The sequence below is a fragment of the Procambarus clarkii genome, chromosome 86 (genome assembly GCF_040958095.1).
Source record: "Procambarus clarkii isolate CNS0578487 chromosome 86, FALCON_Pclarkii_2.0, whole genome shotgun sequence".
Classification (NCBI taxonomy): domain Eukaryota; kingdom Metazoa; phylum Arthropoda; class Malacostraca; order Decapoda; family Cambaridae; genus Procambarus; species Procambarus clarkii.
The window spans coordinates 10,829,735-10,857,505 of record NC_091235.1 but is presented as its reverse complement, the minus strand read 5'-3'; the positions used below and the strand labels follow the sequence as shown (position 1 = coordinate 10,857,505).

General features: G+C 39.6%; 1 protein-coding gene across 1 annotated transcript; it reads left to right on the top strand.

Annotated features, from left to right (window-relative positions):
- The first annotated feature begins 200 nt into the window (after positions 1–200).
- LOC123768699 (beta-hexosaminidase subunit alpha) lies at positions 201–26,222 on the top strand. Its single transcript, XM_045759395.2, has 13 exons — positions 201–288; positions 15,983–16,127; positions 16,991–17,081; positions 17,995–18,123; positions 19,149–19,309; positions 19,448–19,603; positions 19,922–20,034; positions 20,587–20,641; positions 20,978–21,127; positions 21,780–21,905; positions 22,019–22,133; positions 22,572–22,683; positions 23,908–26,222. The coding sequence occupies exons 1-13, from the start codon at positions 279–281 to the stop codon at positions 24,162–24,164; spliced, it is 1,620 nt and encodes a 539-aa protein (XP_045615351.2). The 5' UTR covers positions 201–278; the 3' UTR covers positions 24,165–26,222.
- The last annotated feature ends 1,549 nt before the right edge of the window (positions 26,223–27,771 follow it).

Here is a 27,771-nt window from a genome sequence, read left to right as displayed (position 1 = left end):
CCGCTAGAATTTACCTACTTAAAATGATCTGTTAGATTAAGGACCTGCCCGAAACGCTGCGCGTACTAGTGGCTTTACAAGATTGTAAATACCATGTATTCTCACAAACACAATGTACCTTCTTGTATATAAATAAATAAATAAATAAATAAAAGATAATTAAGTTAGCGAAGGTGAGACAGCTGCTGCCGGCCCCAGACGTCGCATCCTTGCAGCTTTAAATTGTAATCAAATGGGTGTACCTCGCTCAGTGGCTGCTTGCCTGCTGTTCTGGGAGGATGTGTGCAGGTGGGTGGCCAGAGGCAATCTCTTTATCCTCTATGGTATTGTTATTTTTGTATGTAGGAAGGTGTTATTGTGTTGCTCTTTTGTGTTTTCGTGTATATTTGTGTTGTCACCCGTGGGTGTTGCGCAGACTTGGCGACACTAGCGCAGTGATCGACCAGTGATACATCTATGGGGCTCCAGGAAGTGTTCACGGTCATTGAACAAAAGGAACGGCGCCGGTGAAGGTTACTCTATTGTATTTTCACACAAATTTCACTTATACAGTACAGTGAAGTAATTAAAAGTGATTTTGTTGTATGTGTTATCTAGTATCAATCGTGCGGGATTTGTGTCGGCTGATATATTTATAAGTGTGTAGAAATTAATATTATGTCATCAGGTGCCCAATGTGATAATGAGTAATGTATTTCAGCATAGATTATTCGTGAACGAATTCACATGCTGGATAATGTACATTTCATTATTAAGTCAGTTTAAGCACCGTTTAATCTGTCAGTAACTGGATGGGTGACCACGTGGCCTAACAACCTTTGAACTTGGTAAAGAATTCTTGTCCCAGACATGTATTTCATATCACAATAATTAATACCAAGTTTCAGGACGTATGGAAAAGCCTCAAACACTGACAACAACGATGTAGAGCTGAAACTCACTCTTAGAGTGTATATTATTTTTTCAAACTTTACATGAATTGTATTTACAGGTTTATAGTCGTTTCTTCTTGATGATGCGTTCAGTTTGCACGAAGGGTTTCTCCATCCGGCGACTGCATGAGTGTTAATGTTAATTAATGTCGGAAGACGTCACATTGGCATGATAGTGATGAAATTGGCAAAGCTTGACAATCGTGATTTCCAGCGGTTGTCTGGGCGGGTACTAAAACACATGATTTAGTGAGATGTACACTGTCAAATGTGTCTCAACTTGTTGGTTGAGTGGAGATATTTAGCCAATATTTCGGCTATTTGATATTTAATATATAATGAGAGCTCTCCTTCCCGTAATATATGATCCATATTGAAATAATAAATTTTTCGTGCCATATGAGGAATTTTAGATGTTGTGTAATGCGAGTTGTATCCTACATTTGCTTTTGTCAGTTGATCTATAAGTTTATTGTGAAGTATCCCAAATGTCTGGGACCCATGAAATGTGATATCCTTTTAAATGACGTTTATGGAGAAGTTGAAGGCATGTGTGGACAAGCTCTTTGCACGTTTTGTTATAGTATGTAATTGCTTGAATGACTTTTGAAGGCACTTCAGAGTGTCTATATCCCATCTGGTATCGTTGCGATTATTTTAAGAGCTTGGTCCCAGGCATATAATTCAGACTGGCAAATGCTTTTTAATGTCGAAAAATGCAAGCTCTTGCATGTAGGGCATAACAATGCACAACACAACTACCAAATTAACAACATCAGCTTGAAGCAGAGTGATGAATAAAAGGACCTTGGAGTCAGAATCCACTTCAGAATCCACCATTCACTGAAAGTTGCTCAAGAAGTGGAAGCTGCAGTAAAAAAAAATCAAACTAAATCCTCAGAATACTCAAACAAAATTTTGTCATCAAGGAAAAGAAGTTAGTTGTACATATGCATGAATCTCTGGTGTGCCTACACCTATTGTATGGTCAAAGAGGGATGGTGACACATATGTATGCATGTGTCGGCGGTGTATGCAAGGCTGGCTAACACCAGAACCGCCTTCAGAAACGTGTAAGGTTTCTGAATTCGTATTACCCATTCACAAGACGGGTAACCCAAATCCTCATCCTGACCCCCTTCCAAGTGCTATATAGTCGTAATGGCTTGGCGCTTTCCCCCTGATGGTTAACTAACTTTTAGAACCTTGTATACCACATATGTAAGACCAATCCTGGAGTATGCTGCCCCAGCATGGAGCCCGTATTTTGTCAAGCACAAGACGAAAATGAAAAAGTTCAGAGGTATGCCACCAGGCTAGTCCCAGAACTAAGAGGCATGAGTTACGAGGAAAGGCTGAGGGAACTGCATTTACGTCGCTGGGAGACAGAAGAGCCCGAGGAGACATGATCACCACATACAACATTCTCAGGGGAATTGACAGGGTAGACAAGGATGGATTATTTAAAACGGGTGGCACACGCACAATGGGACCCTGGGGGGTAGAAATAGCCTAAGCTACTCTATTCCTTTGAGATGTATTTTTTTTCTTGTCTCAATAAACTTACTTGAACTTGAACTTGGGAAGTTCACAGGTGGAAGCTGAGTACTCAAATGAGCCACAGAGACATTAGAAAGAACTTTTTCAGTGTCAGAGTTGTTAGTAAATGGAATGCACTAGGAAGTGATGTGGTGGAGGCTGACTCCATACACAGTTTCAAATGTAGATATGATAAAGCTCGAGAAACTCAGGAATCTGTACACCAGTAGATTGACGGTTGAGAGGCGGGACCAAAGAGCCAAAGCCTAACTAACCTCGCAAGCACAAATAGGTGAGTACAAGCAGGGAGGGTGACACAGGCAAGCAGTTAACGTTAGACCTTTCGGTGTATGGAGAGAGCGAGAGAAGAGGGGGCAGTATATTCTAGTTAAAGTAGCGCTACCGTTTTCTCTTCTCCCTCTTATCTTGTTCCTTCCCTCCGTTCCTTGCCTCTCATACTGTCCCTACCATCCTGTCCATCCCCTCCTGTGCCTTCCATCCTGTCCGCCCCATCCTGGGCCTCACATACTGTTTTTTTTCCTTTCATTCTCTCTCATATTGTCACTTCCATCCTGTCTGTCCCATCCTGTGCCTCCAATTCTGTGTCTTCCGTACTATCCCTCTCATCCTGTCCGTCTTATCCTGTCCCCTCTCTTCCCTTGCCTCTCATACTGTCGATTCCATCCTGTCATACACATACCGTCCCTCTCATTCTGTCCCTCACATCCTATCTCTTACTCCTATCCCTTCCATCTCATTCCTTTCGTACTGTCCCAGACATGCTATCTCTCTCATACTGTTCTTTCCATCCTGTCCTTTTCATATTCTCCCCTCACCACATGTCCTTCTCATAAAGTCCGTCAGTGCCTGTCCCTTTTCCCCTATATCATACCCTTTCTTTCCCTCGAGCCTTTTAGACAGCTAGACAGGTACGTCTCTGTTGCTGGCGTTCATAGACTTAGCGCTCAGTTAGGCCTTTTATTACCTCTGTCTGTTGCTGTCTTCCAATCACTTGGGCTGGACGGTAGAGCGACGGTTAATGTATAATGCTTAACTGTAAATATATAGCTATTGAAATAAAATATTTTCTCTAACTAGCTGACATTATAATTATAAGGTGTGAAGGATAGATTAATTGTTAATGTAATCATGACCGTTGAGGTCTGATTAAGACCTGTGCCCTCTGTAATCCTTTTTGCGCTACCACTCACAGGATAAGTATGGGGTGCACTTTAAACTAGCCGCCTCTGGCGGCAACAATCAAAATCAATCATATCGAGGTACCCCCCTTTACTGACTCTTCACAGGATGCAACCCACAATAGTTGCCTAACTCTCGGACCGACCGACACGGGCTCGCTGAACAGAGGCGTCATGTGAAAGGAAACGTGCCCAAGCGTTTTTGTCCTTCCCTAAGATAAAACCAGAGCCCCATTCCTAATTAACTTTGCAGACAGACACACATAAAAAAGAGCCAAGTGTATGACGTGTTTGGTGTGTGATGTGTAGTGTGTTATGGCTTAGCTTTAGTATGTTGCTGTTGTTATAGATTCAGCTACTCGGAACAACTTTCTATTAGCACGGGCTATGGTGAGCCCGTAGCTTAGCGGGCACAGGAGCGGGGCAAGTAGCCCGGGCTATGGTGAGCCCGTAGTGGACTTACCTGGCACAGGATCGGGGTCAAGCGTTAGTAATTTGACTAAACCACACACTAGAAAGTGAAGGGACGACGACGTTTCGGTCCGTCCTGGACCATTCTCAAGTCAAAATCGACTTGAGAATGGTCCAGGACGGACCGAAACGTCGTCGTCCCTTCACTTTATAGTGTATGGTCTGGTCAACATATTTCAACCACGTTATTGTGACTCCTCGTCTAGCTTTAGTAACGCATGCGGGTGATAAGGTTTTCACTTAGTCATGCAGGAAAAGGATGTTTTTGCTGGTGTGAGGCTGTGTATAGGTGATAATTAGGTTCTTGTGTTGTATTGTTATGTGAGACTGATGGTTGAGTAATTTAATGTGAATTTATGTGTATTCTCTTAGATTTACTGGCAGGGTAGAGCTTCAGTTCCACTTCTGATAGGTGTTTGTGTTTGAAAGTAGGCTGTGTACGTATAGCAGTGTGTAATTATCTAAGTGTAGCTACAGGATGAGAGCTACGCTCGTGGTGTCCCGTCTTCCCAGTACTCTGCATGACACTTAACAACTACTGACGGTTTTGGCCTCTACCACCTCACTTAACTTGTTCCAACCGTCTTCCACTTTCTAATATATTTTCGGCACTTTAGTTTCCTTAATTACGGGCTATTCATGCCCGTGCCACCTCTTGGGTGGCTTAATCTTCATAAATCAATCATTTCCTTAATTTTAATCTATGATCTCTTGTTCTTGAGGTTACAGGTTTGAAGAATTCCTCTTTGTTAAGTTTGGGTAAGTTAGGATATGTTAGGTTCGGTCGGGTTGAAGTGGGTTGGGATAGGTTAGTTCAGTTGATTTTACGTTGAAATTGAAATTGAAATTGAAATAAGTTTATTGATGTAAAATACACACAAAGGGATGAGGTAGCTCAAGCTATTCTCACCCCGTTCAGTACATCGTGTTAATACATACATATACACACATCACAAACAATAAACATATTACCAAACATTCTGAGAGATAAACATCTACATTTCCTCCTTTACACAAGTAGTATGGTATCAGACGTACACACAAATACTTTTATGACCAAGGTATACTGTATAGACAATTTTGATTTTACATAAACAGTAGCGACGACGGAGAGTGGTGAAAAATTGCTCATGTTCCAACTCCCTTTAAGTGCTTCACAAAGTGGCTGTAAGCTTAGCTGTAATCTCACATTTCAAAGTTACGTTTCAAATATGACAAAAGAGTGCTGGGAAGATGGGACACCACGAGCGTAGCTCTCATCCTGTAACTACACTTGGGTAATTACATGTAATCAGACAGCCAATCACCACCACCCGCCCTTAAACACCCTAATGTAACGGGGAAAACCCCTTGTACCGTTACATCAAACAGGTCTCTTCACTCATTGCGCACCCAATTTTTACGGACTCGACCAATTCGTTCAAAATTCGATGTATTATGGCAATTAAATCATCATAATATTGATCTTCTGTACATCTGGGTTGCCTGTGTTCGTAAGTTTTTGGTTAGGTAAGATAGTTTGTATTTTTGACCCAATGGCAAGTTGGGAGAACGGGGCTATACTCCTACGATGGCTTTCATGAGTAGGCTGGAACGATAGCTTTTGGGAGTAAGCCGGCACGATAGCTTTCAGGAGTAAGCCAACATGATGGCTTTTAGGAGTAGGCTAGCACGATAGCTTTCAGGAATAGGCCAGCACGATAGCTTTCAGGAGTAAGCCAGCACGATAGCTTTCAGGAGTAGGCCAGCACGATAGCTTCCAGGAGTAGGCCGGCACGATAGCTTTCAGGAGTAGGCTGGCACGATAGCTTTCAGGAGTAGGCTGGCACGATAGCTTTCAGGAGTAGGCCAGCACGATAGCTTTCAGGAGTAGGCCAGCACGATAGCTTTCAGGAGTAGGCCAGCACGATAGCTTTCAGGAGTAGGCTAGCACGATAGCTTTCAGGAGTAGGCTAGCACGATAGCTTTCAGGAGTAGGCCAGCACGATAGCTTTCAGGAGTAGGCTGGCACGATAGCTTTCAGGAGTAGGCTGGCACGATAGCTTTCAGGAGTAGGCCAGCACGATAGCTTTCAGGAGTAGGCTGGCACGATAGCTTTCAGGAGTAGGCTGGCACGATAGCTTTCAGGAGTAGGCCAGCACGATACCTTTCAGGAGTAGGCCAGCACGATAGCTTTCAGGAGTAGGCTAGCACGATAGCTTTCAGGAGTAGGCTAGCACGATAGCTTTCATGAGAAGGCCAGCACGATAGCCTACTGTACAGTGTCACCAGGTTTTCTATATCTTTTTGATAAAATATTCATTTTGGTTTGTAATTGTAATTTCAAATGAGTATTTAAGGTCTCTGTTGAATGTCAAATTCTACTTTGTATGATAAACTATGTAAGTAGTGTTTTTTTTTGTATTTTTGTTCTTTGTCGATGTATAATTGTCATTGCTTTATCTCTTGCTTTGTTGTAAGTGTAAACCTGTTCAGTATGAATTGTTTGTGAGTTTTAATTTGTGATATTCTGTGTTTTAGATTTGAAAATGAACACGTTGATGTGCTCCAAACGTCACTCTGATTTTAACTTAAATTCAGATTTTTAGAAAATGTTTATCACGTCAGTTGTCATTCTTTTTATCATGAAGCTAAGATTCTCGAAGTATAATTATAAATTATGATGATCAGTCATTGGTTATTATTATTTATTTGTTCTTGAATATATAAAGTCAATTATAAATGTACAACAGTGTCTGAATCAAGTTTTTGAATGGGTTTTGTTCAGAAATAAGGGTGTTTACTCATAACTGGAAAAGTCTCCAAGGAAAGAAACCTGCATAGCTTCCGGGAAATATTTTGATTTTCATTCCTTAATTTCTTTTGTTGATGAGAGTGTTGTTATTTTCGTTGGATGTTGATTTGATCTGGGATGTCCGAGTTCTCTTTATTTTCCGGGAAATTGCTCAGGATTCTCGGTCTTGGAAATTCAGCTTTGTGTATCTTTTTGACGTTTTTTGTCGTGGCATCCTGTGTTTTGGGTGCCTGTGGTACTTGGAATTCACAGTGAGTGGTGTTGGTAATGACAAAGAGGGTTTTCTGTGACTTACATCCCTCTGTACAGACGACAGCTGTGGGTAGTGTCACATCTTCTATATGACAGTTTGATGTATGTTGTGTTGGAGTTGTAGTAAGTGCTGAAGGGTTGTATGTATACCCTGCCATGCATTCATGCACCATGCATTCCACCTGTTAACTATTCTGACACTAAAAAAGAAAAAGGTTATTATGTATATTTCTGTGCGTGCGTGTGCTTTCCTAAATGTATTTGCCTAATTGTGGTGGTTGAGCTTGAGCTCTTTCGTCCCGCCTTTTAGCCTTTAATCAATTGACATACAGATTCTCAAGCCTATTGGGCTTTGAAACTGTGTATGGAGTCTGTCACTTCTTAGTGCATTCCACTTTTCCCTGCTATGACAGTGAATTACTTTGCACTTGTTTGAGTTAAACTCTAGTTGTCATTTGATGGACCAATATGTTCAATTAATCTTCCTCATAATATGTGTATCATCAGCAAACGTTGAGAGGAATGAGTTTATTCCCTCTGGAAGATCATTTACATATATCCGAAACAGAATGAACTTGAGCACACACTTCCTTGGGACTCCGCTGTTGAACTCTTCCCACTCTGAGATCTCTCACTGCGACTCGTTGTTGTCTGTTGCTTAGATACTCCCTTATCTACTGATTTACCTTACCTGTCACTCCTCTTGCCTGCTTATGGAACTTGTACTAGAGTCCCTTGTGGTGTCCTCTATGGAAGGTTTTCTGGCACTCCAAAAATATGATTTTGGTCACCTGATCGTAAAATTCTTTCAGGTTTGCGAGACAAAATTTACCCTCCTCGAACCCTTGCTGATGACATGTTATGAAGAGTTTCTCTCTAGATGTGTTCCCAGTCTCTTCCTCACGATCTTCTCTATCACTTGTCATGGTATACGAGTTAGGGATACTAGCCTGTTTAGTGCCTCATGTCTGTTACCCTTTCTTACATATTGGCACTAGATTTGCTGTCTTCCAACTTTCTGGTAAATTTCCTGTTACCAATGACTTATTATACACCATAGAAAGTGACCAGCATAGAGCTTGAACTCCATTCTTTAGTTTTCTTTGGTGAGATTCTGTCTGGGCCAACAGTCGTAGTTGTATCCAGTTCCAGTAGATGTTTCCTTACCTCAACTCTGGTAATCTCAAAGTTCACTTTCAGTTGGGATTGACACCATTCCTCTCAGTTCAGGCACTTCCACTTGCTCTATCATGAAGACCCCCTGGAACTTTTTGTCGAATTCCATACGCACCTCTGTGAGCATGTCCTCCTCTGTCCCGAGTTTTATCATCTGCTCCTTGACTGTTGTATTCCTCCAGATGGTTCTGTGAAGCAGTTGTTGTTACACCTGGGAGAGGAATGGGGGAATGTTATTCATATAATGATTGCAGTAGATTGGGACGAGACTTGAGTGCCGCCCAGAAGCTGTAACACAACATTTTTCAGCTATACAAAAGTACGCTACAAATGCTGAAGATCGGTGTTGCAAATTATTGTTGGAACTGCCAGGTAAACGTACAATCTCCTCATTACGATAGTCTTAATTTTATGTCCTGAACATGTCTATTACCTCTTGTGTATATTTTCATATGTATATTTACATATACATACCTATATATACATTATTCATTTATGTGCTGACGTTTGCACAGATTTCCTTGACACACTTCGAAACGTAAGGGTTGAGCCTAGTTTATACATACATATTTATAGACAAACTCTCCATGTACACACACATATTCATACATGAACGCCACATATACATACATGTCCATACACGAACTCCACACAAAGAGCTAATCAAGGTAAATGAATTTTCTCACAACCGCAAGAGGTGAACCTGTAGCCTAGTTAGCATAAACATGTGTGATATGCGTAGACTGTAGGGTGGGTTTAGGGAGGGGGTGTTGATACCTGTGGTGTGTTTACTGGTAAGACACATCTCTCTCGTATGAGTCGCTCTAGCGTAGCCTCATATGTCCCTCGCCTTCTTTTGGTTCGCGAGACAAATCCCAGCTGCTAATAGTTATGTGACCTGGTTGGGGTAATCTACTGATAAGGCATCTCGCCTGTATTAGTTATGCCTACCCCTTGTTCCCATCCCTCTCTGTCGTGAGAGACAAGGCAGCTGCTGCTGCTGCTACACCTGTGATACTCTTATCAGTATCACTATCAGTAGGTACTCTGGCTGCGTACCTACTGATAGCTAGTGTTTTCTGTTTTAAATGCGTCAGGTTATTAACCTTTTGTCTCTGTTTATATTGTGTCTGTATATTCACGTATATCTTCCGTGTTTGTCTCGCTATCATGGATATATGCACCGAATGGTATATCCCCCTATTTCTCGGTGTATATACACTGAGGTTACATTAGTTTTGGATTAAAGTATGTTTTTTGGTTGGTTAGTAAGCGCTTGGATGGCTTGAATAGGCCTATAGCATAACACCAAGTCAAATCATCCAGCCCGTTCTCTCGAGCGTTCCCATCGTCAAGAAACTGTCATACTAAAGTGCCTTAACCTAACCTACCAGACGACCTTCAAACAGAAAACGGGTAATTTTGTCAATTTCGCGAGCCACTACCATTTTCTAATACGACACTTTTGGCCTTAGTCAAAGTATATACCTCAAAGTGCTATTTGGAGGACGGGTTGAGCCATCACTACCAAGTTCTCTTCTAGGGTATTCCACTGCCAGAGTCGTCTAATCTCCAGTATCTTCTGTTATCTCTATATCTCTCTTTACACAGCTTATCCATCGAGTATTTGGCCTTTCCAACCTTCCTCTCCGTTCCGTTTCGAATTTGTATCTTGTCATCGCGGACGTCTCATCTAATTCTCCTTTCCTTGTTTTGTTCTGCTCATTGTAGTCTGCTTTTACTTATCTTTTAAAGTCTTTCTTCACCTGACAGATACACTGGTCTCATTCGTTCTTCACCTTCTGCCGTTTCTCTGCTGCCATTTTCATTGTTTCTTCTATTTATCATCTAATTCCACACGATCCAATCTGTATTTTGCTACGATAATGAACTTGTTTGTTTACTTGGTAATATTTCCATCTTGTTAATCTTATCGGTTCCGTTAACTTATCACACTGCCTAACATACTTGCCACCCGGTGCCATCTGCGTCATCACAGTCTCCCACCTGCATTTCTTCTGTCTTTCCAAGTGTTTTCTAAACACCTGCTGACCGAGAATGGCTTACCATGTTACTAAGGTCATCTACATGTTTTCTCTACTGCCTGGCACAGCTTCTTCCATCTGACACAGCTTCAGCATTTTAAAAGCACCGAATCATCTTCTGTGGTTGATTGTTCAATAAACCCCTGAACTATATGTTTAACACATCTCTAACCCTGTCCATGGAGGACAGAAGAAAATGTATATTTGCTGGTTAGCATTGTAAATGTATGGCCACGTCTGTGGTAGAAAAAAAACAGCTTCTGTCTGACACAGCTTCTTATATCTGACACAGCTTCTTATATCTGACACAGCTTCTTATATCTGACACAGCTTCTTATATCTGACACAGCTTTTTATATCTGACACAGCTTCTTATATCTGACACAGCTGCCCTGACACCAATGTGTTATAATGATAACATAAGAATGAAGGTAAATGCATAAGGTCTATTGACCCATACGAGGCAGCTCCCTATTTATTTCCACCCACACTCATTCACATATATGTCTAACCTACGCTTGAAACAATCAAGGGTTCCTACTTCTATTATGTTACGCGGTAATTGTTTCCACAAATCAACATCCCTGTTAACGAACCAGTATTTACCCAGGTCTTTCCTAAATCTAAACTTTATTCAATTTATACCCATTGTTTCGTGTTCTATCACGAAATAATGTCATTACCACTTGCAAAAGTGTACTTGTACTATCCTCCAGCACCCGTGGAAGCACTTACTCAATATAACTAACACTTGGTGGATGGATCAAAATTAGAAGCAGCCTCGTATGAGTCAGTAGACTTTTTGTAGTTTATTTGACTCTTATGTTCTTAGTTGCAGGCAGGACTAACTTAATATTATCATCAGCATCTCTTATTATTATTATTATCCCAACTCGTTCACTCGCTTTGACATTCCGATTCCGTTAAAAATACGACTGTTTGGCCTAACAAGTAGGGTTCGAAATCACGCTAACCCCCCCCCCCCGGCCCTTACCTATCCAGGTCGATGCAATGAACATGTCAATATTACAGCGCTTTAATTGCTCTTAATACATCGTATTTTTTTAACTAAATGGTCAATTCCGGTAAAAAGCGACATGTTATATGAAAAACACATTGGGTGAAGAACAAAGACTCACGTAGGAAAATAGAATGTTAAATTTAATAAGGATATTAAATATGAAATCTGTTATTTAACACTACATATGTCTAATTATTATCAGTGTCTATTTATGCCGTTCTAATTCTTGATTATTGACTTCGTCATACGGTGAGTCAGTTTGATGTTAGCACACGCTTGCCAACCTATAGCACCATGGGGTCCAGATTCACGAAGCAGTTACGCAAGCACTTACGAACCTGTCCATCTTTTCTCAATCTTTGGCAGCTTTGTTTACAATTATTAAACCGTTAATGAGCTCCGAAGCACGAAGAGGCTGTTTATAACAATAACAACAATTGATTGGTAAGTTTTTATGCTTGTAAACTGTTTAATAAATGTAACCAAAAAGTCACAGATTGAGGAAAGATGTACTCACGTTCGTAAGTACTTGCGTAACTGCTTCGTGAATCTGGCACACAGCAACATTTAAAGTCATCACCTAGCAAGAGACTCCTATCATGGTTTTCAAATAATTCGTTCGCATTTGGCAACTCATCTTGATATTTTTAGCACATTTTTGTTTTTGTTTGTTCGACGTCAGCAAAGCGGAAACGTAAAATATCTGAATTTTCAGAAACCAGAGGAGAATGTCACGATAACGTGGCAGGAAGCCAGTATCACACACACGTAATAAAGGGAAAATGACAACGGTTCATTCCATATGTGTATATGTGTGTGTGTGTTTGGGTTAATTTTGTATGAAAGTATTGGATATAGTTCCTCATTGGAGACTAACAAATAAAAACATAGGTGATCGCGTATTAAATTGGTTAAACCTGAACGCAAAACATGAATAGGATCCAAGAGTTCACTTGGATTCCTCAGTATAGCAGAAGTTGCGTTCTTTGCGGGTCAGGGTTCGATCCCCCGTTGGTCCTTGTCCTCATATCCCTTCTAACTGCTATATAGTCATCCTGGCTTAGCACATTCTCCTAATAATTACGTTATTTTATGTGTAGTTAAACGGAAATGCACTAGGCTGAATAGACATAATTAGTGGAGTACCACGGGGTTAATTTTGAGACCGACTTTATCCTTAATTTACATAAATAACATCGATAAAGACCTATGCATTACCTTATCTAAATTTGCCGATGACACTAAACAGAGGAACTTAAAAAAAAACTCCACCACAACCCAGCACCACATAGCAACCCTCCACCACAACTCAGCACCACATAGCAACCCTCCACCACAACCCAGCACCACATAACAACCCTCCACCACAACCCAGCACCACATAGCAACCCTCCACCACAACCCAGCACCACATAGCAACCCTCCACCACAACCCAGCACCACATAGCAACCCTCCACCACAACCCAGCACCACATAGCAACCCTTCACCACAACCCAGCACCACATAGCAACCCTCCACCACAACCCAGCACCACATAGCAACCCTCCACCACAACCCAGCACCACATAGCAACCCTCCACCACAGCAACAATCCTCCACCCAGCACCACACATCACTCTCCACCCCACAGCAACCCTCCTCCCAGCAACAACCCGCCACCACACAACAAACCATCACCACAGCAACCCTCCTCCCAGCAACAACCCGATAAAACAAACCATCACCACAGCAACCCTCCACCCAGCAACAACCCGCCACCACACAACAATCCATCACCACAGCAACCCTCCACCCAGCAACAACCCGCCACCACACAACAAACCATCACCACAGCAACCCTCCTCCCAGCAACAACCCGCCACCACACAACAATCCATCACCACAGCAACCCTCCACCCAGCAACAACCCGCCACCAAGCACGGCTGGCTGTCGCCAACTGCGTGGGAATTCAGGGTCCCGGTGGAGCATATGGAAAATTTCTCATGCGTTTCCCCTTCCCTCTTGTTTGATGTTCCCTCTCCCCTTCCTTCCTTCCTTCCTTCACCTCTCTTTCCCGTCCCCCTGTTTCCCTTCTTCATTCCCTCTCAGTTTTCCATTCCTCTCTTTTCCTACTCCCTCGTTTCTTCACTCTCTCTCTCCCTCAATCTTTAATAGTGTCCAATCCTGCTTCGTACTTGCCGTCTTTTCCCTCATGCTGTTTCTCTCTCGTTCCCTCTTCTCTTCCTTCTTCATTCTTCCTTCCCTTACCTCCCACCATTCTTTATTTACCTCCCTTCTGCATGTTTCCCTCTCCCTCATTCCTGTTGCCCCCTCCCCCATTCCTCTATACAGTCAGTGACGTATCATTCCTCTATACAACCAGTGACGTATCATTCCTGTATACAACCAGTAACGTATCATTCTTCTTTACAATCAGTGACGTATCATTCCTCTATACAACCAATGGCGTAGTATACGCAAATGTGTCAAAAATGGCTCCTTTACAAAAACAAATTCGCAAACTCTTTCGTTCCCTTATATTCTGAAGTAGAGTGCTAGCAAGATTTTCAATTTATCCAGATAGTTACAGAAACGTTGTATAGATTTGGTAACAGCTTCTCATTTGAGTCGGCTTTTTGTAAAACATGACAAATATAGGAAATGAGTATGAATCTGAATTCAAACGGATTGCAAATGAAGCAATTAAGTTGGTTGGTAAATGTGATGTTAATATAGAATGTAGGCAGCAAAGCGAGTGCCGAAGAAAAAGATTCCAAGTTGATATTCAATGAAGAAATCCCTGGTTTAATCCAACTTAGTGTCTTTAGATTCTGTTATAAATGCGCAGGTAAAAGAATGGAGCATTTTAAAAAAGCGGCTTGCAAATTTAGTGCTCAAAATCCAAAGCATTTTGAGAACGCAGATAATGTGATGATTACACACAGAAATCACAATAGCGTGATGCATCAGTTGAACAAATCCACAAATCTTTTACCATGTCGTATCTCAGTCGATTAAGGCAGCGTCTGGAATGCTCTCGGACGTAGGTTCGAATCCTCGTCACGGCCCTTGTGGATTTGTTCATTTAATGTGATCATATTAGAATTTTCAGCCGTACGGCGACACGTACTCAGACGCCATCGTCAAAGTGAAATCGTACAAGAGTCTTTAAAACCATTCAAAGACATAGAAAGAAATAATGAGCTCTAGCAGTGTAGAAAAATAAAGTGCCGAGAAACTGAGTATCAACAGTATACTTAAATATATATATATATATATATATATATATATATATATATATATATATATATATATATATATATATATATATATATATATATATATATATATATATATATGATCGCCAAATGACATGCGATTTAGTATATACTGTGTCTGTATATTCTCGTATATATCTTCATATATCCTCCGTGTTTGTCTGTCTATCGTGGATATATGCACAGAAAGATATACCCCATTTCTCAGTGTATATGATCTGTACTCTGTGCACAGTTGTAAGTTTCCAGATTCATTTATCTTAACATATTCATACTGTACCACATTTATCTGACCTTATCAATAAGTAGCACAGATTGATTGATATAGATTAAGCCACCCAAGAGGTGGCACGGGCATGAATAGCCCGTAAAAGTAGCGCAGTTGCAGACCGATCCTTTATAGTCGGCTCAAACACATTCCTAAACACCGAAAAACATCTGAAAAAACATCTGAAACACTGAGAAAGTCCTGCCTCTGTTCTATAGTGGGCTACGATACATTGTCTGGTATCAGCTTTGCTCTCCATTCAAAGTGCGTTCGCTATTGAGGTGAATTATAATGAAGTAATAGATAAATTTGCTAGAATGAAGCCTAGCAGAAAGAGACTGTAGTTACTCTGTCATGCATTTTTGCATAATGCTTCGTTTTGTTTTCATTTTACGTTCAAAATTAAAATAATTAAATAACACACATGTTTTTACTATGTTTTGAGATGAGCTTATTGTAAAAAGTTTTAAATACAAAATAACAATTATGTACTACAAAAATATATCTTACTTTTATTTTTATTTTAAATTTTACGAGGCAAGATTTCATCAATTAAAACTTTTTTATTAAATAAATTTCCAAGATCTCGAAGTGATTTGGGAATTAGCATTTCATTATCTTGAAGAGATTGAGTAATATAGATAACAAATGTATTCTAATTACAAGATGATACTGTAATCAGACACGGTTTTGTATTACTTTGTAAATAGGATTTTGGCGTAGTGGTCAGCGCATTTCGGGCACACCCGAAAGGTCCCGGGTTCCACTCCCGCAGCAGGACAGAAGCATTTGGGTAGCATTTCCTTTCACCAAATGTTGCTGTTCACCAAGTAGTAAATAGGCACCCGGGAGTTATAATAATAATAATAATTGTATTATTAATTAATTAATTAAATTAGTTATTAAGTAATAATTTATTAGGCAATTGTTGTGGAGGTTGGACAGTGTACCGAGGGAGGACATCTATAAACTTAATGTCCCAGACAAATGTAAATTATGATATATATATTGGACTTTCTCCACAGCATGGATGGTTATGGTGCTGGGGGTGGTGGGCATGGTGTGGGGCGGCTACCCCATGGTCACCCCTACCGTGGGCCAGATCTGGCCTCGTCCACAGATGATGGAGTCCAGAGATACCTATATGGTCGTCAGGCCGGATACCTTCAGGTGGGTGTCGAACCTGGGGCATAAGGTGGGTGTCGAGTCTTGGGCATGTAAACTTGCATATCTGTTGTTAAAAGATCTCTCCAGATATATGTATCTTTAATGGTGATCAATTTAATGCTTAGCAACGGAAATAATCTGATATGTGCTATATATATAATTAGATATTTTACTTGTGCGAATCGGATACTACGGTGATGGTTTCCAGAATTGCCTAGTATATTATTACGTCATAGTGTGTGTGTGTGTGTGTGATGTCACTGTATATCATGGCATATCATGGCATATGTGACGTCTGTGTATTACGGTGTGTGTGTGTGTGTGACGTCAGTGTATATAATGATGTTTGTGAGCGTGACGTTAGTCTATATCAAAGGGTATGTGTGACGTCAGTTTATATATTATCTATAGAAATACTCTAAATGCGTCTTCAGGCATCAGGGGTCACTCAACACTCAGAATTTAATGCTGCTCTATATATATATTGTACCAATGTCCGCCTGCAGACAATTAACTTGAATGTTCCTAGACACGCCCTGTCAAAATAATAATGCTGGTTGCATGAACCTTTAAGATCATTTCCAATCTTCTCGGGAATATCGAGAAGATTCGTGCCAGAATCATAAATCTAAAATTTATGTCATTTACAAGGAAATATATTTAAAAGAAAGACTGTATATACATCTATATACACCTCTTGCTCTTGTCTGGATGAAATCTCCCATCCTTATGTCAGTATGAACCTGGGTAATGATTAGTCATTACATAGTAGGAGCAGGTTGTGTCCTAGTGTGTTACTTGAAACATGTGTTTGTCACCCTGTCACCCTTGTGTGTTAACTGGAACGTGTATCTTTCACTCTACAGCTTCAAGACTGTGGGTTTCGACTGTGACATCCTGCAGGAGGCGCTGAAGAGGTACATCAGTATCATGTTCCCGACCTCCCGATCTTCGAAGGTACTTGCTCCCTCCTGCTGGTGAAGCAGCGTGGGGAAAAGGAGTTAATGACGTAGTAATTTGACGTTTAGTATACCTGCAATCAGTCAGTCAATCTTGCAAGTAGTTTGCTATAACCGGTAATCAATCAAGCTTATGTGTAGTTATATCCGGTAATCATAAATCAATCTTACGTGTTGTTTGCTATACCCAGTAATCAATAAATCAGTTTTACAAAGAAATTACATTAATGTGCTGTATCATTGAGGAAATCAGTAGGCACCGTGAAGAGGATTCGAACCTGCACACCGGGTACTCCCAAGCACACGACACCTTAAACTACTACATCACGACATGTTCAAGAAGCATTGCAACCTTGATACATTAATGTGATTTCTTTGTGTATTTAAAGAGAAGCGTAGGAGGTAGAATTCATAGCCTACAAGCCAGAGTGCATGGGGGGGAGGGGGGGCATTGAATGACACCCTGGTTAAGCTTTAGTGGAAGCCTCAGGAGCCCTGGAGAATTCAGTGGAATCCCAGGTTGCACTGCTTTTTTTACCATGAATAGGTGTAATGGTCAAAGGTATTGCTTGGGAGTTTTCAAATGGTTATATATGTCTTTTTAAATTTTGTTTATTTGAATTAGTAATCATTATATTATGTTAAGAACATGAATTACTGAGTTATGTTCGGTCAGGTTAGGTTAGGTTTGATTACATTTTTATATTGGTTTTAACTCAAATAATATAAAATCATATGTAATAAAAAGCTTTAATCATTCCATAAGAAAACATTTTAGAAAAATATATTTTGTCAATAAAGATGTTTAATAATAATAAATCTAACCTTTCTGAATACTTCCCCCGTCTTCTCTGCTGACAAGCGTGCAAGAAAGCCTCCCTTCTCACATAGCTTTTCCTCTCTATTACCAGGCAGAGAACAACCAGCCCTGGCGGAAGGACCAAGATTTCCAAGGTTATCTGGATGAACTGCAGATTAATCTCTTGACTGCATGCCAAGACAACCCTCAACAGCACATGGATGAGCAATACGAGATCAAGGTCAGAGGTCAACACTTGCCCTTTGCTTAGATCACTCTAGGAGTCAATCTAAGACGGTCCATGGTTTATTGGAATAGAATTTATGAGGTCAATCTAGACCTTTCTTAAAGTAATAATGGCGGTTATGTTAGTCGATTAAGGTATTTGTAATGGTGCAATGGTAGATTTTTTTTGTTTGTGAGGTTGAGATTGAGATCTTTTGTTAGGTTAGTCGTGGTCAACATCTTTTTTAAAGAGGTAATGTAAAGGAATGTGCTCGTGTCCTGTGTAAGGACAGCGTCTGTCACTTATGGGGTCAGATAAGACGTCTTAAAGATGTATTCTGTGCAGTAACATGCTCTTGAATATTTGTTTATTTACATGCAATCGACAGATGACTGAATAACAATACATTAGTTATACTAATATTTGGGAATTTACACATGTATATAAATAAGTGTATACAAGTGTATATACATGAATACGAGCATGTATGAGAGTTATGTAACCTGCGTGAAATCCATACCTTCTCAATCAACACATTTTTTTCAGTTGTAAGTTTTCTCTTTTGTTAGATAAAAACTCATGTTTGTTTCCTGTGTTAAGGGACTCCGCTAAGATAATCAATATTACCCATTATAATTTAAATGATATTAAACCAATAGTTATCTGCAAGGGAAATGGAAATTAATCATATTAAACAGAGATTGCTTATCACCCCTATCTGTTGTGTAGATTACCTTCATAGCTGTTTTATATACGTGTATCAACAAATTAAAATGTACGTGATATTTATATATATACAGTATAGCAGTACATTTAAGATTGATTGATGAAGATTTAAGCCAACCAAAAGGTGGCACGGGCATGAATAGCCCGTAAGTGGTGGCCCTTTTGAGCCATTACCAGTATCAAGAGTTGATACTAGAGATCTGTGGAGGTGCAACTGCACCCTGTGTGACGGGAGATGTTTCCCGTCGCAGTACATTTAAGTTTTTATTAAAGATATAATTTGATATTACATTTAATTTTATTGTGTCCACCAGATTGACAGTCCCGACGCCCCGGGCGAAGGAGCCATCATATCACACAGTATCTGGGGCATCTTAAGGGGACTGGAAACCTTCTCCCAGATCCTCATACCTGACGCCTCAGCCTATTATGTCAACTCCACACAGATTAGGGACTACCCCAGATTTACACACAGGTGAGCGCTTGGACACTTCAGCGGGAAGGTTTACTGTGCAGGACGTGAGTGAGGTCACTATGACAGTCATAATGCTCATATCACAGGTTTTAGACCTTACTGGAGTGAGTAATGAGACTAACGTCCAATTCTCCTCAGAGGCCTGATGCTGGACACAGCGCGTCACTACCTGCCACTCGCCAAGATCAAGGAGTCACTCGACCTGATGGCCATGAATAAGTTAAATGTCTTCCATTGGCACATTGTGGATGACCAGAGTTTCCCTTACGTCAGTACTGCCTTCCCTGACCTCAGGTGTGTGAGCGTTAGTGTGGATTAGTTTGCAGGGAATATATCCTCTTGTGTGTTTGTTCTGAGGATGTATGTGCTCTTGTGAGTATTCTCGGGAGTACAGTTTTGTATGTATTCGTTCTACATGATCTGTTCAGAGAGAACATACATACATGCATGTGCTGCATTTTAAAGCACAAGTGACAATGTGATATTTAACTGAGAGTTATATGTTATTTTATACACAGTATTTGATTTCATTTGTAAGTTTGGGTTTGGAATTTACACTTTGTTGCCCGGTTCCAACAACTATATTGTCATATTCCCGCCTCTTTGCTTCAGTAAGCTCGGCGCTTACAGTCCTGCCCACGTGTACTCCGCCGAGGACGTGGCCGAAGTGGTGGAGTACGCCAGACTGAGAGGCATCAGAGTCCTGCCTGAGTTCGATACTCCAGGTTAGCCTAAATATGTCAGGTTTGCTACTTAGCTTATAAATTCGTGACAAATGGTCCTGTGAAGGGGTTGCTTCCGTATTTTTTTGCATTAGTTCCGAAGATTAACAGCCTTGTAGCTGGGGTCTCTGGCCAGACCTCTTGGTTGATAGTTTGGTCAGCCAGGCGGTTAGATGTAGCTGATCACATCCCGGTTTATCATGTTTCCTTTGGAGGTGTTTATCAAGTTCTGTTTTAAACACCGCGAGAGGTCGCTGAATGGGATCGAACCTGCGTTTGCCTAAGGAGTCCAGGGATGTGGGTTCGACGTACAAACTCAATATTTTCACTGTGTTACCAAAAAACTTCCATGTTATGAACAAATCCACAAGGGTCGTGATGAGGATTCGATTCGAAGTTCAAATCCTCGTCACGGCCCTTGTGGATTTGTTTATTTATGCATCACACTATTGGGATTTCTATGTGTATTCCATGTTATAAATTTATGTGCAGGGTTTCTTCATATCGTGCTATCATTATTTGAGTGATATTTCAATTGTCGTACTCTTCCTACAGGACACACACAGTCCTGGGGCCCTGGCCAGCCTGGTCTTCTCACACCATGCTACAGGTCAGTCCTTACAGGTCTAGTTATAATCCCACAGATTTCTGCACCTGGGAGTAGTGTTTCGTAAGGATATATTACATGCTCTACACTGTATAGTTTTGGAACTAAAGTGGGTTGTGTACAAGCAGTCTAATGTTATATGGTGGTTTTAATTTTATTTACAGAAAGTAAATAAATTGTGAAGATCATGTGTCAGAAAAATATAGTTTTTGTTATTGTTTATTATTACTACGTCTTTGACTCGCAGGTGTGTCTTAAGGTGGCAAAGTTTAAGAATAAAATTCACCTCATTATATCAACCAATACAATTAATTATGTTTAAATGATTTTCTCCATTAGCAACTCAGCTCCAGATGGCACTTTCGGCCCAATTGACCCAACTAACACTAACAATTACGACTTCCTCAAGACCTTCTTCACGGAGGTGACAGGACGCTTCCCTGACCACTATGTCCATCTAGGTGGTGATGAGGTCAGCTTTTCCTGCTGGTGAGTTGCCTTAGTCTTGAGGAATTTTGTTTTGTTTTGTTTAGGATGACTGGATTTCCAGCAGGTACCTATCTGGCTAGCTTCTTATTTACAGCAGGTACCTGTCCGGCTAGCTTCTCATTTCCAGCAGGTACCTATCTGGTTAGCTTCTTATTTACAGCAGGTACCTGTCCGGCTAGCTTCTCATTTCCAGCAGGTACCTATCTGGTTAGCTTCTCATTTCCAGCAGGTACCTATCTGGTTAGCTTCTTATTTACAGCAAGTACCTGTCCGGCTAGCTTCTCATTTCCAGCAGGTACCTATCCGGTTAGCTAGCCTTATGAAGCTATGGGATGTCGCTGTGGATAATTTGCTGGAATATGATGGAGTTGGTTCTCCATACCGGTGTATAGTGTGTAAGGTATTGTTATTGTATGAGCATCATTTTTTTAATATATAGTATTTTTTTATCCTATCCTGCTCTAATGCATCCATTTTCCATGACAAAGTATGACAGAATAGTAATCATGATGGAACCTATTCTTTAAGTTTTTATACCACAGTATACAGTATTGTATTTTCAAATTCATGTTTAATTTTTGTTTTATTTTCTTATGATTTGATCATTGACATTCCGTATATAATTTAATAATATAAAACATTCTTTTTACAGGAAAAGCAATCCAAATATCACAGCATTCATGGCCGAACACAATATTACTGGTGACTACAGCAAGTTAGAAGAAGTCTATATCACCAAACTCCTTGACATCATTGCCAACCTCCCCAAGAAGAATGGGTCAGTTTTATCAATTGTAATCAAAATTGTACCTATGCCAGTATTATTTACTAAAATTGAATTAAATTTTAATTGAGCGTGGGAGGTGATCCAAGTCTTTGACCGTTCCATAGGTACCTGGTGTGGCAGGAGGTGTTTGACAATGGAGTAGACATCGCTAATGACACGGTCGTTCATGTATGGAAAAATGAAAATGTTCCAGCCGCCTGGAAGAATGAATTGAACCAGGTATGTTTCTCATGAACTCTTCATAAAGTAATAATTTTAAACATTTCTTAGGCAGGCATAATTGTTCGAACATCGAATATCCTGTTTGAAGAGGCATTTGGGTAACAAGGAAGCGGTGGCGGGATGAAATAGGATTACATGTTGCCTCCGCAAAGATTCGGTGGGCGCTAATGGCTCTCTTAATTACAAAAATACGTCTGCTCAACCCCATGAGACCTCTGGCAGTTGTAGGCGCAACCACACGTTTGAAGACTTTATCCACAATTGTCCACATGTCTTAAGTGCTCACATGTGTGTGTACATACCGCAGAAACTATAATTGCGCTCATGATGGCAGTCCGCAGTGAAACGGTTAAGCATTTGAAAAATGCTTAACCGTTCAAACTATTCAAACGCTTAACCGGTATGAATAGGATCATATTTTTTTGTGTTTTTCAGGTTACTTCTGCCGGGTATAACACTGTTCTCTCCTCCTGCTGGTACCTTAACTACATTAGTTACGGAGTTGACTGGTACAAGTACTATCAATGTGACCCTCAAGATTTTGACGGTAAGTTAATTTCAAATGTTTCAAATTCAAATGTTTATTCAGGTAAAAGTACATACATAGAAGATGAGTTACAAACATGATGTTGGATTTATAGATAGAGCTAGTACATACAATACCTAAAGCCACTAATACGCACAGCGTTTCGGGCAAGGCATAATATTATATATGACATAATCATGTCAGTTTACTTTAATAAGAAGTCCGTAATGATAATAAAGTGATATATGATATATATTTTTATATACAGCTACAAATAATTAATGTTAAACAGTAACGTTTGTCCTTTAATATTTTATTTTGTTTTGAAAAAGTATGAATTGTTTTTATTATTTTCGAAATTGCGCGAGTATAAATCTTTCCACAAGGCCTTGTATGGAGCTGCATTTCAGACATCCACTCATGCTTAATACTACTAGTGATCTTCATTGAAAATTCACATTCAAACAACTCTTCTAAATATATCCTTCAGAAATGAATTACAGTGAAACCTATTTAGCAGTAATGCATCTCTTAGACTGAATTTCACCCATATTCATACAGATGATATTCGTAACCTCATTCATAGATAAGTGATGCCTATTAGCTGGGATAGGATTCACGAAGCACTTAAGTTTCCAGTTATGAAACCTGTATATCTTTCTTCAGTCTTAGCATTTGTCAAACACTTTAAGAGTTCCGAAGAGGTACAAGAGCGTCCGTAGCAATATTCCATGGGTTGTGAATTTTCAAAGCGTGTAAACTTGAATTTATGCAAAGTCGCTATGATCAAGGAAAGATGTCAAGGTTTCCATAGGTAGACATGTCAATGCTTGCTGAATCCTGCTCCTGATAGAAAATCTTAAATGTGTAGTTTAAAATATTTGCTGTAGGTTAACTTTCTTACTAACAAGTAGTGACATTGGCATGATGTTATCATTTGAATTCTTATAACGAGCATTGCCATAATTTCACAATTAGAAATACTTTTATTATATTATTTATATATTAAATAAATGGATACCACCTCTGGTGTAATTGTAGGGATCCATAGCCTCAGAGAAGAAAATACAAAGTATTCAGAGAAGACCTTGTGGGTTCTCACTGAACCCACAAGGTCTTCAGACAAGGTCTGAACCCGAACCTATATTATTATATATTATAGAGCTTGAAATATTTGTATTATTCTTGTAACTAACATTGTTATTGTTCACTAGCTATAAACCGTATTTTATGGTGTTCCATCAGGCACGGAGAGCCAAAAACAGCTGGTACTGGGTGGAGAAGCTTGCATGTGGGGGGAGTACGTAGACCGCACTAACCTCATACCTCGCACCTGGCCTCGGGCAGCTGTCGTGGCAGAAAAACTCTGGAGTTCTTCTGCTCACACCAACAGCACTGACGAGGCCTCGCCGAGGCTGGAGGAGCATCGCTGTAGGCTTCTCGCCCGAGGCTACGATGTGGAGCCACTCTGGCCGTCTTTCTGTAGTGCTGATTTGAACTAATGTCAGCAATCACTCGTGCAAGCCCTCACTAACACCACTGTCAACTGCTCACTGTGATAGTAGATCTCTCTCTCTTGCTCTTGATTGGTACCTTCGGCGTTCATTCCCCAAAGGGAATTGAACGCCGAAGGGAACCAATTGAACGTCCAAAAGGTTGGGAACCATTCCTTCTCCCACTCATCCCATCCCAAATTCTTATCCTGACCCCCTTGTAAGTGATATAAAGTCGTAATGGCTTGGCGCTTTCCCTTGATAATTAAAATTGATTGGCCCCTTGCTTCTTCGTTACTTGATTTGTGTTCACATCGCTAATATTAAAGTCATCATCTTAAAGTATACGGCGTTAGATGCGAATGAAGTCACTGGGTTTACCACACTCTAAAATGAGTTAGACTGATCGATAGGGCGAGGAATGAATTAAAAATTAAAATGTATCTATATATTTCTTATTTTATCGTGGTTCTTTCTTGGCCAACGCCTAGCCTTTCCCCAGGATAAAACCCACAACAGTTGCCTAACTCCCGAGTAGCTATTTACTGCTAGGTAAATAGAGGCATCAGTTGTAAGGCAGCGTCCCAAACACGTCTTTCGCTGCCCGAGAATCGAACTCTGCTCTGAGTGTGTTTGACTCTGCTAATCAATGCACCCAAAGTCGAATGAATATAATGTGACCTAAATGTCTTTAGTAAATTTCAAATGAAATTTAAACCATTACTTTAGTATAATATATGTGAATGCTTTCTACATTTTCCTATGCAAAATCAAAGAACAGTTTACCGTGGGACCTGTTTTTTTATATGTATAATTTTCTAAGTCGCTATTGTATATAATTCGATAAAATTTCACCGTAATCTTTATAATTTATATGATAATCACCTTACTAGGTCACCGTATATAAATTTGCCACGTTGAGAAGACAATTGTACGTGTTGTATGGCATCTTATTATGCTCAGCCCCAGTGAGCGAAACATGCACCAGTAACGTTGAATCAACGTCGAACCAACGTCACTCTTGGATATGGCCCACCCCCCCCCCCTTTGGTAGTGACGTTGAATATTGCCCAACATGTGCCCACTGGGATGAAATAGTCCACGCTAGCTGTGCTGAGATGTATACAGTTCGTGGGTTTTTCATTATTCACTTGAGGGGCCACCATCTGTAGTGGTTTCGAAGGGGAGAGGAAGTCAACGGTTTGTCAGTAGCAAGATGTGCTCGAGTAACGTTAAACCAACGTCGCTGCGATAAACGTTAATCAAATCAACATTGCTTCAGTACTAAAGCAATGCCGTTTCTTCAGATGTGGCCGGGAAGGTGGGTTAGAGCAAGGTCCCCTTCCCCCCAGATCCCCATTATTATTCTGTAATCATAATATTATACTGTAAATCGAGATACGCCAGAACAATCATGGTTCTAATATTGATAATCACTGCTCTAACCATCAATATATTGCTCGCCATTGACAACTAACGGTGTATACAACTCAAAAAATGGAACAGACTTCCAAAATTGTATAAACATAACATGGTTGTATGAGGCTGCTTGCAAGAGGGCTATAGGTGTATTATAAATTTTTATTAAAAGTTACGGGTTACTGTGTAAAATTTTCACACTAACCTTTCAGCATCAAACTAATTTTCTCCAAAATATACTAACAACACTAGTATCATCCTTTGTACTTAATAGTGTTTCTCCTTCCTTAAAATAATAAGTAGTTTCACAAATAATACTTCAGATTTAATACATGATTAATTCACTTATGAATATCATCTGAACTATACTCATTAGGCTAATAATTTACAACTTGGCAAGATTTTATGCTTTTGATTTGACTGGCATTTTATATTGAATAATTAAATCGGTAGTATTTTATGCTTTTAATTTTTTATATAGTTTTATGAGTTAAAATATTCTCAGCTGATTTCCTGTCAAATAATTTCTCATGATCCTCCTTTATAAAGGAAAATTTAGTGTTTATTTGTTTGTTTTTGCAGAAATGTAATTTTTATAAACAAAAAACACTTGCATTTATCAAGAATCAATAAATTTAATATATATTTCTTATACTTTTGTTGTCCAGATGATTGACTCACACTAAAGGTCCCAGAGAGTGATATAAAGGTAATTAGTGTTTAGAACTTAAATAAGCATTTAGATATAGAGTATGATGTTTAGAATTAGAGTTTGATTTCTCACCTTTTTCTACGATGCCAATATAGCATTTGTTAATGCTTCCAGGTTGGCTATATGTGTGTGAGGTGGTCTCCAGTGGGCACAACATCCGTCGATGTTGAAGAGAAACGTCGAATCAACGTTGATTCAACGTTGAACTAACGTCATAAACGTTGATTCAATGTCGAACTAACGTCATAAACGTTGATCCAATGCCTATCTTGGGGTATTGTGCCCACTGGGTCGTTGTTACATTGGTTATCAGGGCTCTTATTGCATTTAGTTCCCTAGTGTTCATCATCTGTGTACCTATAATTATTATTATTAACGTCTTTATTGATAAAAAATAATTACAATTTTGCCTAATCTGAGGAATTCAATTAGGTCTCATTAGAGTGAGGATAATGTTGGTATTCACTGTCACACAAGATAATAGGTCTAAACGGTAGGCTGAAGCACATATATATCATGGGATTACAATCATCTACATTAGACAATACACGTTTCAATATGCGAATATGTAAATACAACTTTCTATTGTGCACTGCCACACAAGGTCAGGGATGGGTTCATAAGAGATGCAGCTTAAAAATAATATAAATAAAATTGTTCTTCATCTTTTAAAATGGACAAGCAAATTTTGGATAAATTGTTAGGATGTCGTCCAGAACACCTGAGTCAATGAAATAGTTACACAGTTGGTGGTACAATAGGCCAGGAGGTCTAAAATCTTTTACGGTGTCACATTCAACAATATAGTGTTCTAGCAAGTTATATTTAAACAAATTGAATACTTCTCCTATGAATCATCGAACCCTGGCCCGCCAAGTGGCATCTCCCATATATATATATATATATATATATATATATATATATATATATATATATATATATATATATATATATATATATATATATATATATATATATATATATATATATATATATATATATATATATATATGTCGTACCTAGTAGCCAGAACTCACTTCTCAGCCTACTATGCAAGGCCCAATTTGCCTAATAAGCCAAGTTTTCATGAATTAGTTGTTTTTCGACTACCTAACCTACCTAACCTAACCTAACCTAACTTTTTCGGCTACCTAACCGAACCTAACCTATAAAGATAGGTTAGGTTAGGTTAGGTAGGGTTGGTTAGGTTCGGTCATATATCTACGTTAATTTTAACTCCAATAACAAAAAATTGACCTCATACATAATGAAATGGATAGCTTTATCATTTCAAAAGAAAACAAATAGAGAAAATATATTAATTCAGGAAAACTTGGCTTATTAGGCAAATCTGGCCATGCATAGTAGGCTGAGAAGTGCGTTCTGGCTACTAGGTACGACATATATATATATATATATATATATATATATATATATATATATATATATATATATATATATATATATATATATATATATATATAT

Excerpts from the sequence above, each read along its gene's own strand:
- LOC123768699 (XM_045759395.2), top strand. Across the intron at positions 19,604-19,921 it reads ACTGCCTTCCCTGACCTCAG|TAAGCTCGGCGCTTACAGTC; the intron begins GTGTGTGAGCGT and ends TCTTTGCTTCAG. Across the intron at positions 20,035-20,586 it reads GCCTGAGTTCGATACTCCAG|GACACACACAGTCCTGGGGC; the intron begins GTTAGCCTAAAT and ends CTCTTCCTACAG.